The sequence below is a fragment of the Sprattus sprattus genome (assembly GCF_963457725.1).
Source record: "Sprattus sprattus genome assembly, chromosome: 11".
NCBI lineage: Eukaryota > Metazoa > Chordata > Actinopteri > Clupeiformes > Clupeidae > Sprattus > Sprattus sprattus.
In genome coordinates, this window is record NC_137909.1 from 21,130,739 (window position 1) to 21,145,738 (window position 15,000).

Below are 15,000 nucleotides of genomic sequence, written 5' to 3' on the forward strand. Positions count from 1 at the left end.
TTGCCCTTTCCTTTCCTATCCTACTCATTGAGACTATCCACATATGTCTTCTTTTGGGTTTGTGTGTGTGTGTGTATCTGACAGACAGATAGAGAATGAGAGATGATTGTTGGTAGAGAGGGGTATGTGTGTGTGTGTGTGTGTGGTTGGAAGTTCAGAAGAAAGGAAGATGAACACAGACATGGAAAGATGACAGTGGACAGTATGTGTGTCTGTGTATATGTCTGTGTGCGTGTGTGTGTTGTTCATAGGTGCATGATGTGTGTGTGTGTATTCACATGTGCCTGCGTTTCACCATGTGTTTGCGAATATGTGTTAGAGAGCATGTGTCAGATGGTGTGTGTGTGTGTGTGTGTGTGTGTGTGTGTGTGATTTGATCAGTATGCAGGGACACGCTGAGAGTGTCCTTCCCTGCTGGCGCCTCCTGTTGAGTCCATCACTCATGTCCTCACCTCGGTCTCTCCTCACTTGTCCTGCTGTCAAGATCTGCTGTTCTCCACTGCTCTGGGCTGGGTGTGTGTGTGTGTGTGTGTGTGTGTGTATGGGTAGTTGTGTGTGTGTGTGTGTGTGTGTGTGTGCATGGGTGGTGTGTATGTGTGTGCTTTTGCGTGTATGGGTGGTGTATGCGCAGGTCTGAATGGTGTGTGTGTGTGTGTGTGTGTGTGTGTGTGTGTGTGTGTGCATGGGTGGTGTGTATGTATGTGCCTTTGCGTGTATGGGTGGTGTATGCGCAGGTCTGAATGGTGTGTGTGTGTATGGAATGCGTGGTGTGCTTTCGTGTGTATGTGTGCATGTCTGAATGGTGTGTGTGTGTGTGTGTGTGTAGGTGAGGGCAGCGGGGGCAGGAGATTACATACCCGTGGGGGTTCTCTGTAGATAGCCTGCCATGGAGCGGAGAAGAGAGGAGAGAAAAGAAGAGAGGAGAGAAAAGATGAGAGGAGAGGAGAGGAGAGTCACAGCTGACTGGCACTCTCCTGCCACTGGGAGTGACGGCCGCCACAAGGCATGCTGGGAACTCTCAGGGTGCTGATGAATAGGAGCATCATGGGAGATTTCTACTGTCAAGGGGACATGTTACTGAAAGGTTGAAGCCTCTTTTGAAGGGAATGACTAGATTAAGCTTTTCCCTGCTCTTTCTCTCTCTCTCTCTCTCTCTCCCTCTCTCTGTCTCTCTCTGTCTCTCTCTGTCTTTATCTTCTCTCTCAGTGCAATTAAATTCTATTCAGAGCGACTGTAACAAGAAGTGTCCCCTAAGTACAAAATGACAATATAACAGTGAAGACAAATTGAAAGCAATGAGACAATCAATCAACTGTAATAACAACAGAACGAAAATCTCTCTTTCTCCCGCTGTCTCTTCTCTCTCTGTCTCTTTCTCCCTCATTCCGTCTCTAAAAAAAGGTTTTTATCCTTCCTCTTTCCCACACACTTTGCATATCTTTACCTCTCTGTGTGTCCTCGCTACACATTCTCGCTTTCAAATTAAAATGGGCTCAACAGTGTTTTGACGGATATTTTGCTAATGTAAAAATCAGATCAAACGAAATCACCATTCCTGTGTTGTCGTGAATGAGTGAGGTCATAATCGCCAAAGCCATGTATCTCACACATGGACACCATCTGTCTCTGTCCTTCTCTGTTCTTGTTCTTCTCATCAACACTACCAGATCTGAGACGCAACAGAACCGCATTGGAACTGCAGGCGGAGAGGTGAATGGCATCAGAACATCTTAGAACATCAGGGGTTACTGTAAAAGGACCTGGCCCTGAGAGCAAGCCAGACACCATAACATGAGAGAGAGAGAGAGGGAGAGAGAGAAGGAGAGAGAGAGAGTGACTCTCTGGGCCCTATCTTGCACCCAGCGCAATTGACATTGTCACCGACGCATGTATCATTCCTATCTTGCACCCGGCGCACAGCGCGATTTTCCCTCCAGAGGCGCGCTTCGAAATGAACTTGCGTCGACATGGGCGGGGGCGGAACAGAGAAGGCGTTTCTCTGGCGCAAGTGGTATTTTGCAGTTTCAAAACAACGCCGTGCGCCGTGCGCCATTGACCAAAAAAAAGCTGGTCTAATGTGAGGCGCAATGTCTAAAGTCTGTAACGCGTATTCAGAACGCTATTTTAAGGGCGCATGTGCTTGCCCGCACAGTATAGGACCTGTAGGCTACACTTTACTTCTGTCGTCTTCACGAGAGATTTACACCAATTGTTTGGCAAGCCATATATAATTACAAGGAAAATAAAGTATTTACCACATGAGGAAATCATTGTGATATCCGTATCCAAGACATTTAAAAACTAGGCATACATCTAGCGTACACAATTGACCCAAATGATTCAGGTTAATTGAATCTGCGTGACATTTGATGTATTGTATGGCTTTGTTGCATTTATTTAATGCCAGTATTATTATAAATCTTGTAAACTCATCTCTGGGTATGTGGACTTTATTTATGTACCTTGGGTTTGGTCAGCTGGTGCACTGGCTTTGGTGCCGATTTCCATGCCCCCAAATCCCTGCACGCTCTCAGGCGTGAGGGTAGACGTGGCGATGTCCTCTGCTGCCGTCAGATCCTGGGTCGAGGCAAATCCACCTCCCGTGAAGGCACGAGAACGTGTGTTACCTTCCAGCTTGGATGTCCCACGTCTCCGGACGTCATTATAGCGTTTTCGGCAACGTTTTCGGGTGCCCCGTTGCAGAAACAATCACGGCAATATCTTGACATGCTTGCTTGACTTTGCTTACTTTTGGAGGGTTTCTCGCATCCCCATATATATCTATCTCCCGGCTTTTTACAAAGCCATACAATAAATCAAATGTCACGCAGCTTCAATTAACCTGAATCATTTGGGTCAATGTGTAGGCTACATGTATGCTTATTTTTAAAATATCTTGGATATGGATTTCAAAATGATTTCCTCAAGTGGTAAATACTTTTTTTTCCTTGTAATTATATATGGCTTGCCAAAAAATTGGTGTAAATCTCACGTCGGTCTCCTCGGCTGTGAACTTCTCCGGTCTTCCACCAGGTAATTCCGCCATCAAAATAACAAGCCGCTATGGACTATGCGCTTCTCGCTCTTAAAGGGAATGTGAAATGACGCTCCGATTGGTTTATTGCATATTACGCCCAAACCACACCTATGGCTGAGTAACCTCCTTTGGACCAACCCTTTTGACACTTGCGCTGGACGCAAGTGTGTTTTTTCCGCCGTTAAAATAGCAACTGCGCCATAGAGCCGCCCACACAGCTACTTGCGCTTGGCGCCGTCCTACTTGCGTTTCTGATCGGCAAGATAGGGCCCTCTGTCTCTTTCCTTCTCTGTTATTGTTCTCATCCACACCTTCAGTGGTTATCCATCCTTTTTGTTCTTCTCTTTCTTTTCCCTCTTTTCTCGTTCTCTCTCACGCATCTGCTTTCTATCCGCCATTACTTCTTCTGTCGTGACATTTACAGATATACAGACAGTGGTTCAGAGACTGCTTTTTTTTAAAGATTTATTTTTGAGCTTTTGTATGCCTTTATTTGGATAGGACGGTTGAAGATACAGTATGACAGGAAGCGAGGCGGAGAAGAGGTGGGGAGAGGATTGAGAAATGTCACAGCCCATAAGTGGGGGGCTTTATCGGCTTGCGCCACCTGCCCCCCAGGTTCAGAGACTGCTTTGACGACCCATCTCAGTCTCTCTCTTTCTCTACCTCTCTCTCTCTCTCTCTCTCTCATGTCATGGTGTCTGGCTTGCTCTCAGGGCCAGGTCCTTTTACAGCAACCCCTGATGTTCTGATACAACTCACCTCTCCGCCCACGGTACCTTTCAACGGTTACAGAACCGAGAAGGTCGCCCACTCAGACCAAAGGCCTGCTGCCTCTCTCTATTCATCTGCCATAAGCGCTGGTGTCCTCTAAAGATGCCTTGTGTGAACATTCAAGTCCAGCTGTGGGTCTCATTATAGGTTATCATGTGACTCACCCTGCCCCCGTCTGTAGTCCCCGAGTGGGGTGCGTGGGGTTGGGGGGATGGGGGGGATGGTAGGGTGTGGGAGTGGGTAATTGGCAGTTACCCAATCTGTCTCCCGAGTCTGAAGGGATGGCTGAAGAGTGTGTGAGTCTCTTTACTGACAATGACAAGCGAAGCGGAGGCTCTGCCAAAATCTGCCAGAGCAGAGTTAGGCTGTGTATGTGATTGTGTGTGTGTGTGTGTGTGTGTGTGTGTGTGTGTGTGTGTGTGTGTGTGTGTGTGTGTGAGTGTGTGTGTGTGTGTGTGTGTGTGTGTGTGTGTGTGTGTGTGTGTGTGTGTGTGTGTGTGTGTTAGTTAGTGTAGATATGAGTGTATTTGTGTGTGTGTGTGAAAGTGTGAGTGAATCTGCGTAGTTGGGGACATGGTGATGCAGGGCTGTTTTGGGACACACACACACACACACACACACACACACACACACACACACACACACACACACAAACACAAACGCACACTGCAGTGGGACATGTGGGCTGTAATTAGTCAGCAGGCCTGAAGTAGGAGCCCATGTTAATGAGCCCATGTGCCCACTAATGGGCAGAATGTCCTTTAGAGCGGGAGAAGAACAGGGGGACAGAGAGAGAGACAGAGAGAGAGGTGGATTGATAGAGAGAGAGAGAGAGACTGTGTGAGAAACAGGGATATAGAAAGAACAAAAGGGAGTGAGAAACACAGAGAGAGAGAGATAGACAGATAGCGAGAGTTTGCCACGTGTTAGCCTACTAGTTTTTAAGCTTCCAGGCATTGTGGACAGCGCATTAGTGACACCCATCTTTCTCCCGCTGTTCACTTTCCTCTCACTGTCTCTCAAACTTTCTCCCTCCCTTCTCCCTCTCAATTCAATTCAATTCAATTCAAAGAAGCTTTATTGGCATGAATGTTTTGGAACACTATTGCCAAAGCTGATTTACGTAACACATACATATTATACAAATGACGTACACACAGAGAAGGACAAATATAATGAACAGAATTCATACAATACAAATAATGATAAATGAATCTCTCTCTCTCTCACTCACACTTTCTCCCTCTCTTTCTCTCTTTCCGACCCGACCCAGGACTCACTTCACCTGTGTTCTTGCCGACTGTTATTTCCTCTGTGCCTTTTGTCTCTCTGGGACTGTCTCCCCCTCTCCTGTCCTCTCCTGTCCTCTCCTGTCTTTTCTCCAGTAACCCCCCCCCCCAACTAATCCTCTTTCTTTTTTAGTGTCACCTATTGTACTCTTTCACGCTCACTGCTCTCCTCTCCCCTTTATTCCTCTCCTGCAGTCTTTCTTCTCTTCTCTCTTCTCCTCCTTTCCTCATTTCCTCTCTTCCTCTCCTCTTCTTTCCTTTCCACTCCTCTCCTCTTCTCTTTCTCTCCTCCTCTCTTCCTCCCTTTCTTTTTCCATCTGTCTTTTTAACTTCTGGCCTGTCCACCCACTCCCACAGTTGGCAGCCATTTTGAAAGGATAGAATTATAGCAATGCTGTCAGGCAAATCATTAGTTTCCTCCTTTTCCTCCACACAAAAGCTATTTTCAAACTCCTTCACCAGCATAGACAGGAACGACACAATTGTGAGATTTAGTTTTATTTCACTTTTTAGAATTCTCAAACTATGTGTGCATGGAAGAAAATGGTGTTTGGAAAGATGCCAAGAACCGACTGAATGAAAATAACTCTTCAAACACCTTAAATGCATTGTACCTTTAAAATTGTATTTTCCGTATGTTCTTTTATTGTAAAACACTTGAACTACCAAAGTTTTCGAATTGTGCCATATAAATCAACTTGCTTTGCCTTCCCTTCATACCTTTATAAAGGTCTTTTATAACCCCCCCCCTGGCTCTATTGAGGGTCATTTATTTGTGAGTGAGTGTTGTCACCTACTCATGGTTCAGGGTTTTGTTTGGTCTGTGCCTTTGCCAGTCATCGCCTTCAAGCAGTGTTGGTGTAAGTGCCGGTAAAGGGCTCATCAGGTACGCTGTGCTATGGCTTATTAGAGAGGAGGGACACATTTGCAGAGTTGTAACAAGCACATTAACGCCCATGCCAGGTGTGCGAGCAGTCATATGTGGAGAATGAATGATGCTGGGAGCCTGTCCAATTACTTGTACCTAGAGACCAGTCTGTGTGTGTGTGTGTGTGTGTGTGTGTGTGTGTGTGTGTGTGTGTGTGTGTGTGTCTGTGTGTGTGTGTGCATGAATGAGTGAGTGTATGAGTGTGCGTGCATGTGCGCGCATGTGTGTGTGTGTACCTGGTGATGTCGTAGACCATGAGTGCTTGTGTGCGCGTGTGTGTGTGTGTGTGTGTGTGTGTGTGTGTGTGTGTGTGTGTGTGTGTGTGTGGGTGTGGGTGTGGGTGTGTGTGTGGGTGTGTGTGTGTGCGTGCGCTTTTTTGAGCTTCATCAATCTATCCCAGGAAATAAACTTACATCACCTGATTATTCTGAGCTATTGTCATTGATGCTTGCAATTCATCACTATGTCAGTGTTATGTAAAATGATGTAACATTACAGACCTACGGGTTTCATTGTATCAGTGGTTGTGTTTTTACTGTAATAATTACAGTGATTTGTATTCCTGCCATCAGCTGCCTGCTCTTGATGCACTTTCTGCTCTTGTGTTGTCATGGAGAAGTGACAGACAGCTGTCTGTCACCCCTCTGATGATTTTGATAGGCTCTTGAACCCACTATGAACCCTCCCATGTTTGACAGACATATTTGTCGACAGATGCATTGGACACTGTTGGATTAATGGCTGTCAGACGATAGCATTTGATTGAAGGCTGTCGGATGGCATCGTCTGTTGGGATAAGTGACTGACAGCTTGATTGACTGCTCCTTTAGGTATGATGCTGGGTGGAGGGTGTGGGAGAGAGCTGGCTCACTGGATCATCTATGGACGTCCCGAAAAGGACATGTATGGCTATGACATCAGGTAACTTTCCTATAATTCTCTAGCTGTGTGTGTGTGTGTGTGTGTGTGTGTGTGTGTGTGTGTGTGTGTGTGTGTGTGTGTGTGTGTGTGTGTGTGTGTGTGTGTGTGTGTGTGTGTGTGTGTGTGTGTGTGTGTGTGTGTGTGTGTGTGTGTGTGTGTGTGTGTGTGTGTGTGTGTGTGTGTGTGTGTGTGTGTGTGTGTGTGTGTTTGTGTGTGTGTGTGTGAGCGTGTGTGCTTGTGTGCGTGTGCATGTTCTTGCCCTCTGAATGACCACTACTCTGTTTCCCAGGCGGTTCCACCACTCTCTGACCAACAACAACCGCTGGATCCGTGAGCGCAGCCACGAGTCCTATGCCAAGAACTACTCCGTGGTGTTCCCCTTTGACGAACCTCTGGCCAGCCGCAACATGAGGAGAGACCCCTTCCACCAGGTACTCAACCCAGACCCCTGAAATCCCTTTCCCCTCTCTTCTCAAGTCATTCCTCCTCTCCTCCATCTGTCTGTGTACCTACCACATCCTTCCTCTACTCCTTCTTGCTCTCCTCCAAGCATCCTTCACTTAGTCCTTATCTCGCTCATGCGTGTTGGTTTCAGTCAGTAGCTGTGTTTGGATCGTCTACTCACCACTCTATAGTCTACCTCATAGTGAATCAGCCATTTTGTAGTGCTGTCAGAGTTGTCAACTGTACATTTAATTCACTGGATCGTGTACCATAACATTCCCACTACAATTTCTCCAGTATACCATAATTAATTGCAAGGTAAACAAACTGAAGAAGAAGATCGGACAATCCTTAGTTTACATGTTAGTCACCAGTTGGATATGCCTTAATGATGCCTGAAAGGTTGAAAGTGAGTGAGTGAGTGAGTGGGTGAGTGAGTGAGTGAGTGAGTGAGTGAGTGAGTGAGTGAATGAATGGGTGAGTGAGTGAGTGAGTGAGTGAGTGAGTGAGTGAGTGAATGGGTGAGTGAGTGAGTGTGTGAGTGGGTTAGTGAGTGAGTGAGTGAGTGAGTGAGTGAGTGGGTGGGTGAGAGAGTGAGTGAATGGGTGAGTGAGTGAGTGGGTGAGTGAATGGGTGAGTGAGTGGGTGGGTGAGTGAGTGAGTGAATGGGTGAGTGAATGGGTAATTTGTTGAGTGAGTGAATGGGTGAATAGGTCAGTGAATGAGTGAGTGGGTGAATGGGTGAGTGAGTGAGTGAATGGGTGAGTGGGCGAGTAAGTGAGTGGGTGAATGAGTGAGTGAGTGAGTTACAGCCTCCCACCACTTAAAGTCTCTGTTTTAGCTCCGTACTCACCCTTTCTCCCTCTCCCTGTCTTTTTTCCTCTCTCTCTCTCTCTCTCTCTCTCTCACTCTCTCGCTATCTCTGTCTCTTTGTTCTGCTGTCATTCAGTCCCTGTTGCTGGCTCTTTGAATCCCCTTCGTTAACTGGAACTAGTTACAACTCACACTCATATCTACAGATGCTTAGGGGAAGTACAGCAGCTAGATGACTGAAGCTTGTCTGGAGATACTGAGAGAGGGGGGCAGCCAGGAAAGAGGGAAAGAGATGGGGGGGGGCAGAGATAGAACAGGAAGAGGAGAAAAATAACAGAATGGAGAGAAAGAAGAAGGGAGGGTGAGGGAACAGGAGGAAGAGATAGAAGGGAGCAGAAGATAGAAAGTAAGGGATAGAGAGGGATGGTAGGAGAGCAGGAGAAAAAATGGTAGAGAGTACAGAAGAGAGAGAGAGAGCGCAGGAAGGAGAAGGTTAAGTGTTGTAATTGCTGTGAAGAGACCTGCTTGAAGAGCAGTTGTTCTATTAGGCTCTGTCAGAGCCAGTGTGTCCGTCTCTAATCGGGTGAGCGATGGCCATTTAAATGGCCAGATAAAAGCCCAAAACAACCTGTCTTATCCTCTTATATCTTTCTTTTTCTATTTTTCTCTCTCCCTCTCTCTCTCCCTTTCTCTCTCTCAGTCCTTCCCTCTCTGTCCATCTCATTGCACTGTATATTCTAAGCCTCCTTTTTTAATATTTTTTTTTACAATTTTTAGAGTTTTTACTGTTGAATGCTTTCTCACTTTTTCCTCTCACTTGCCATGTATTCCACCCTTGTTCTGATGTCTTAAACTGTACAATACACATTAACAATGTTAACTAATAATAATTATGATAATAATTGTCTCTCTTCAACCCACTTCACGACCATTTTCATATGATAAGAGCATTGTTGAAAAACCCTTACCAGAGTCTGCATAAAACAGCAAACAAATGAGCACTGATTTGTGTGTGTGTGTGTGTGTGTGTGTGTGTGTGTGTGTGTGTGTGTGTGTGTGTGTGTGTGTGTGTGTGTGTGTGTGTGTGTGTGTGTGTGTGTGTGTGTGTGTGTGTGTGTGTGTGTGTGTGTGTGTGTGTGTGTGTGTGTGTGTGTTCTGTGTGTATGCGTGTACAAGAGAACCTTGGCACTTGTTGCTAAGTTACTGCTGAGAAAAGATGGCTGCTTAAGTGGCTCCAGAAATACCCAGAGTCATTCAGCCAGCTAAGCTGAGCGCTGTAGTGCCATTAATCTGGCCGGCAGCGCGTCCTTTTGGGTAATGGCTGCGCTGAATTAAAGATGGTCCAAAATAAAAAGCTCAAGCTTAATTAGTACGACAAACGCCACGGAGCGCAGAAGGGGCTTCGGCTGAGACGCCCCGACTGAATATTTCCTTCTAGCCCGGAGCAGAAGACACACACTTATCTGCTCTCGGGTTGCTCTGTCTGATTGAAGTGAGAGCTGGCAAGAAAGAAGCGTGGGAGCTTGGCTTGTACACACACACTCACTCACACTCACAAAGACCCTTTATACACACAGTTTGTCTCTGTCCCCCACACACCTGTACACTTGTACATCTCTTGAGCCCTTTGATGTAGTTTTGTCTTAAGTGTAGCTCCATTATTAAATAAAACAGTTAATTAACGCTCTTCCCCACTCCGTAGACTAATGGGAGAATTGCGCCGCATTATCAGCCAAGCTGAAGCACTCAGAAGACTCTTCATCGGCATGGCAACAACCGCATTATTTTTAGAAAATGTAATCACACATTATTATTGTCATTACAAATGTAATAAATAACAGTGTTCAGTGACTGAACGGCAGGCTAGTGACGCAGATAAGTGGGGGGGAAAGAGAGTGAAAAAAAAACGTAGAAAGTGGAGGTCTTTTGTCGGCCTGACTCCTGCCCAGAGGCGCTTCAGTCCAGAGCAAGGGCAGCAAGATCACCTAGCAACCACTCCTCCCACAGCCTGAGAGGGCAGTTGCGGGTGGCGATGTGGATGGATTCTTGAGATGTTCTTTTCAATGAACCACATTATGAATCAGTGCCTATTTCCTTGATGGTTAGTAGCATATCACTGAAGGGCTCTTAACAGTCTTGCCCCCCCCGCCCCCCCCCCCAACTCACAGTCTAAATAGAAAGATGAAAAGTCATCTCTGTTGCTTATTGTCCTCTGCAGTGATGAGTCTGTGTTTACACTTACCTGGGGTCATTGCTAGGGATCACTGATTAATCATCATGATAAAGTCACCACCGCTTTTTTGACCTTAAGGAAGAAAAACTAAAAAACAAGACATCATCTTCTGTCGTCAGAGAATGGAGGTGTGTTGTGGAGTAGCCAGCATGAGGGCCTGCTTCCAATTCCTGGGTTGACAAGGCAGTTGAGGTGTTTCCAATTAGAAACCACGGTAGGGCTCAGTTGCAGGGCAGCAGTAATGCTGGATTGAAACCAAATTTGCGCACACTGATTTTTTAATCCCCAAAAATTGGGGATGGTTGAAAACATGAAAAAAAAATGTTAAGCATTACTATTTTAGTGTGCTGACATTTTTCCAATGTTTTATTTGATCTATATATCCACTATGGACTGAGTCAGAGGCTCCCTATGAGGATGTGTGTGTGTGTGTGTGTGTGTGTGTGTTTGTGTGTGTGTGTGTGTGTGTGTGTGTGTGTGTGTGTGTGTGTGTGTGTTTGATCCTCACTGATCTAGATCACTCCCACAACCCCTTTGAGGAGAGCAGCAATGATGTGTCTGAGGAAATGGCCTGTCAAAGCACTGCGTTAAGCATTGACCAGATATGACTGCAGCATGCAGCTCTGTTAACTGCGGCACAAAGGAGCGTAACTGCTGTGATGGTCAAATACAGCGACAGGGAGATGAGGTCATGGGGCCGATGTGGGCGTGCTACTGGTGTTTGTGAAGCATCTGTGTGTCGTGGTAGACTTTGTGTTGGGATGAAGATACTGTGGGGGAGGAGGAAGAGGAGGAGGAGGAAGAGCAGAAGTATGGCAGTTGCATTTGTAATAGTGATGACTAAGCTGTTTGTGATGTATAAAGTGACCCTGAGGAGCAACAAGGATATAATGATCATGACATCCCTGGTGATGATGATGGTAATGATGATGAAGGAGATGATGGCGGTGGTCCTGACTGCTTGTATCGAAGACGTCATAGTGATAAAGAGAAAAATAGTGATGATTTCTGACATTTCAGCTGTGAAATGTCTACTCAGTGAGGACGATGATGATGATGATGATGTTGTAATGATTTTATCGTGTGTTGTAGGTTCTGCAGGACCAGGGTTGTGTGTTCCAGGAGAGACACGGATGGGAGAGACCCGGCTGGTTCCACAGAGAGGGACCCGCCCCGGTGAGTCAGACGCAGTCGAAAAGAGACTCAGGGCCTGATTTACTAACAGGATTGCGCCCATTTTCTGGCGTAAAATAGCGGTCGTAACGAAAAACGGTATTTACTAAGCTGGCGCAGCGCATATTAACGCTTTGAGGGTGTGTACCTGCAAACAGGTGGGATGGTTCGGAAACGTGGGTGGTAACGTAGGCGTGTAGCGCTATTTAATGGGAGGAGTGCGCCTAATGATGAACTGCGTGGTATTTACTAAACTGCCCGGCGAGCGCACATCTCTGATTTGCAGGCTAATTCTCCGCCTCATAAAAGCACGTCTTAACCAAGCGCATTCCACTGAGTCTGAAAACGTTGATATGGCAGCAGCAAGGCAAAGACATAGACAGAGACAGCGAACAGAAATATTTGTTTCAACTCGTATAATTCATATATTCATATATATGAAATTAAACTTTCCAAACGTAATTGGAGAAATTGATCGCACCCACATGCAAACAGTCCCACCTTCAATCCGCGAACACGTTTACCGAAACAGAAAGCACACATATTCAATGAATGTCCAGGTCATATGTGATGCCAACATGACCATTACTTACGTGGAAGTGGTCTGTCCATGACAGTTTTATCTTTCGGAATAGTGCCATTTATCCATGATTGAGCAACGATGATTTTGGAGAGGCCTGTCTACTTGGTAAATGTATTTGTTTCAGTGGGGATATATTGTAGTGAACCCATGTCCCTTGTAGAATGTATTAATCTCGCCATGTACACATATATATTGTTATAATAGACAGTTTATGCATTAATGCCACCAATAGCATATTATTTATAATCGTGTTCTTTTAAACATCTCGCTGTAGATGATGGCGGGCAAAACAACAATATAACCCATTGAATCAGGTTCAGTGATTGAGCGAACGTGAACCAATATATCTATCTCGCTATCTATTCGCTATCTATTCGCTGAACCCTAGTTTTTTCTTCCTCGAATCTCCATGGTGGCAGTAACTTGCTGGCAAGTTCTCCAGTCTTTTAACGGTTCGCTAAATAATGATTGCCCAGCGCGTATCTGGCTTGATAAATATCACGGAAAATGCGGGGAATCACCGTGCGTTAATGTGCGCCTGGCAAAGATGCGTTCGCAAATCAATCTTAGTAAATCAGGCTCTTTATAGGGCGGAGTAAGCACAGTTTGCCCAGCGCAGATCTGGCTTGATAAATACCAAGTAAAATGCGCAAAAACACCGTGCGTTAATTTGCGAACGCAGATTAAGAAGCGCTCGCATATTAGTAAATCAGGCCCTCAGTTCTGCAGGATTGTCATGCCATGAACATTATTTATATCATTTAAAGGTGTTATATGCAAGTCTGGCGAGCTGTCAGCTTGCAAGCTAAATAATTTATATATACTCTATACTTCTACGTACATACTCTATACTTATATCATCAAAGACTTTTAAGTATTATTTATATCATGTACCATGGAACGGTAATGTCCCCTTTATTTCAAGCTTCACTTTGAAGCTTCATCTGAATACGGTTTTCTTTGAAAGAAAGCATAGCTGACTTTGTGTGTGTGTGTGTGTGTGTGTGTGTGTGTGTGTGTGTGTGTGTGTGTTTCATGATAAAGGTTTTGGACTATGACTACTATGGAGCATATGACCTTCCCAAAAACTCCAACGACAAGTACAGTGAGCTGCTTGGAAAAGAGTACACGTTTGGCTTCCCCCCTCATCATGATGTGGTACGTGTGTGTGTGTGTGTGTGTGTGTGTGTGTGCGTTTATCCATTAGTGCGTTGGGCAATATAAATGTCAGTTATGATATACAGCCGCGGAAAAAATTAAGAGACCACTTCAAAATTATCAGTTTCTCTGGTTTTACTATTTATTGGTATGTGTTAAAGTAAAATGTACATTTTTGTTTTATTCTATAACCTACTGGCAACATTCCTACCAAATTTCAAATAAAAATATTGTCATTTAGATCATTTATTTGCAGAAAAATGACAATTGGTCAAAATAGCAAAAAAGATGCAGTGTCTTCAGATCTCGAATAATGCAAAGAAAACAAGCTCATATTCATTTTTAAACTACACAATACTAATGCTTACACTTAGGAAGAGTTCAGAAATCAATATTTGGTGGAATAACCTTGATTTAAAATCACAACGTTCATGTGTCTTGGCATGCTCTCCACCAGTCTTTCACATTGCCGTTGGGTGACTTTATGCTACTCCTGGCGCAAGAATTCAAGCAGCTCGGCTTCTTTTCATGGCTTGTGACCATCCATCTTCCTCTTGATCACATTTCAGAGGTTTTTTATGGGATTCAGGTCTCGAAATTGGGCTGGCCATGACAGGGTCCTGATCTGGTGGTACTCCATCCACACCTTTACTGGCCTGGCTGTGTGGCATGGAGCATTGCCCTGCTGGAAAAAACATTTCTCAGAGTTGGGGAACATTGTCAGAGCTAAAGGAAGCAAGTTTTTCTTCCGGGACAACGTTGTACTTTGCCTGGCAGAGGTTTGTAAAAGACCATAAGGATTGAAAAAAGCGGACTGGAGGGTCTTCTAGTTCGTCTTCTCTGATGAGTCCAATTTTCAGCTTTGCCCAACACATGGTCGTCTGATGGTTAGACGGAGACCTGGAGAGGCCTACAAGCCAGAGAGTCTTGCACCTACTGTGAAATCGGACTCATCAGAGAAGACGAACTTAGAAGAACCTCCAGTCCGCTTTTTCAACCCTTATGGTCTTTTACAAACCTCAGCCAGGCAAAGTACAACGTTGTCCCGGAAGAAAAACTTGCTTCCTTTTGCTCTGACAATGTTCCCCAACTCTGAGAAGTGTTTTTTCCAGCAGGGCAATGCTCCATGCCACACAGCCAGGCCAGTAAAGGTGTGGATGGAGTACCACCAGATCAGGACCCTGTCATGGCCAGCCCAATTTCGAGACCTGAATCCCATAAAAAACCTCTGAAATGTGATCAAGAGGAAGATGGATGGTCAAAAGCCATGAAAAGAAGCCGAGCTGCTTGAATTCTTGCGCCAGGAGTAGCATAAAGTCACCCAACGGCAATGTGAAAGACTGGTGGAGAGCATGCCAAGACACATGAAAGTTGTGATTTTAAATCAAGGTTATTCCACCAAATATTGATTTCTGAACTCTTCCTAAGTGTAAGCATTAGTATTGTGTAGTTTAAAAATGAATATGAGCTTGTTTTCTTTGCATTATTCGAGATCTGAAGACACTGCATCTTTTTTGCTATTTTGACCAATTGTCATTTTTCTGCAAATAAATGATCTAAATGACAATATTTTTATTTGAAATTTGGTAGGAATGTTGCCAGTAGGTTATAGAATAAAACAAAAATGTACATTTTACTTTAACACAT

General features: G+C 45.0%; 1 protein-coding gene across 3 annotated transcripts in view; it reads left to right on the forward strand.

Moving 5' to 3' along the window:
* The window catches only part of sardh (sarcosine dehydrogenase), a 63,246-nt gene that overhangs the window by 27,953 nt on the left and 20,293 nt on the right, over positions 1-15,000 (forward strand). For all 3 annotated transcript variants that reach the window (XM_080848075.1, XM_080848073.1, XM_080848074.1), the window contains exons 10-13: positions 6,859-6,949; positions 7,239-7,380; positions 11,532-11,615; positions 13,240-13,353. In XM_080848075.1, coding sequence (XP_080704201.1) covers positions 6,859-6,949; positions 7,239-7,380; positions 11,532-11,615; positions 13,240-13,353 — 431 coding nt within the window. The remainder of the gene's footprint in view (positions 1-6,858; positions 6,950-7,238; positions 7,381-11,531; positions 11,616-13,239; positions 13,354-15,000) is intronic.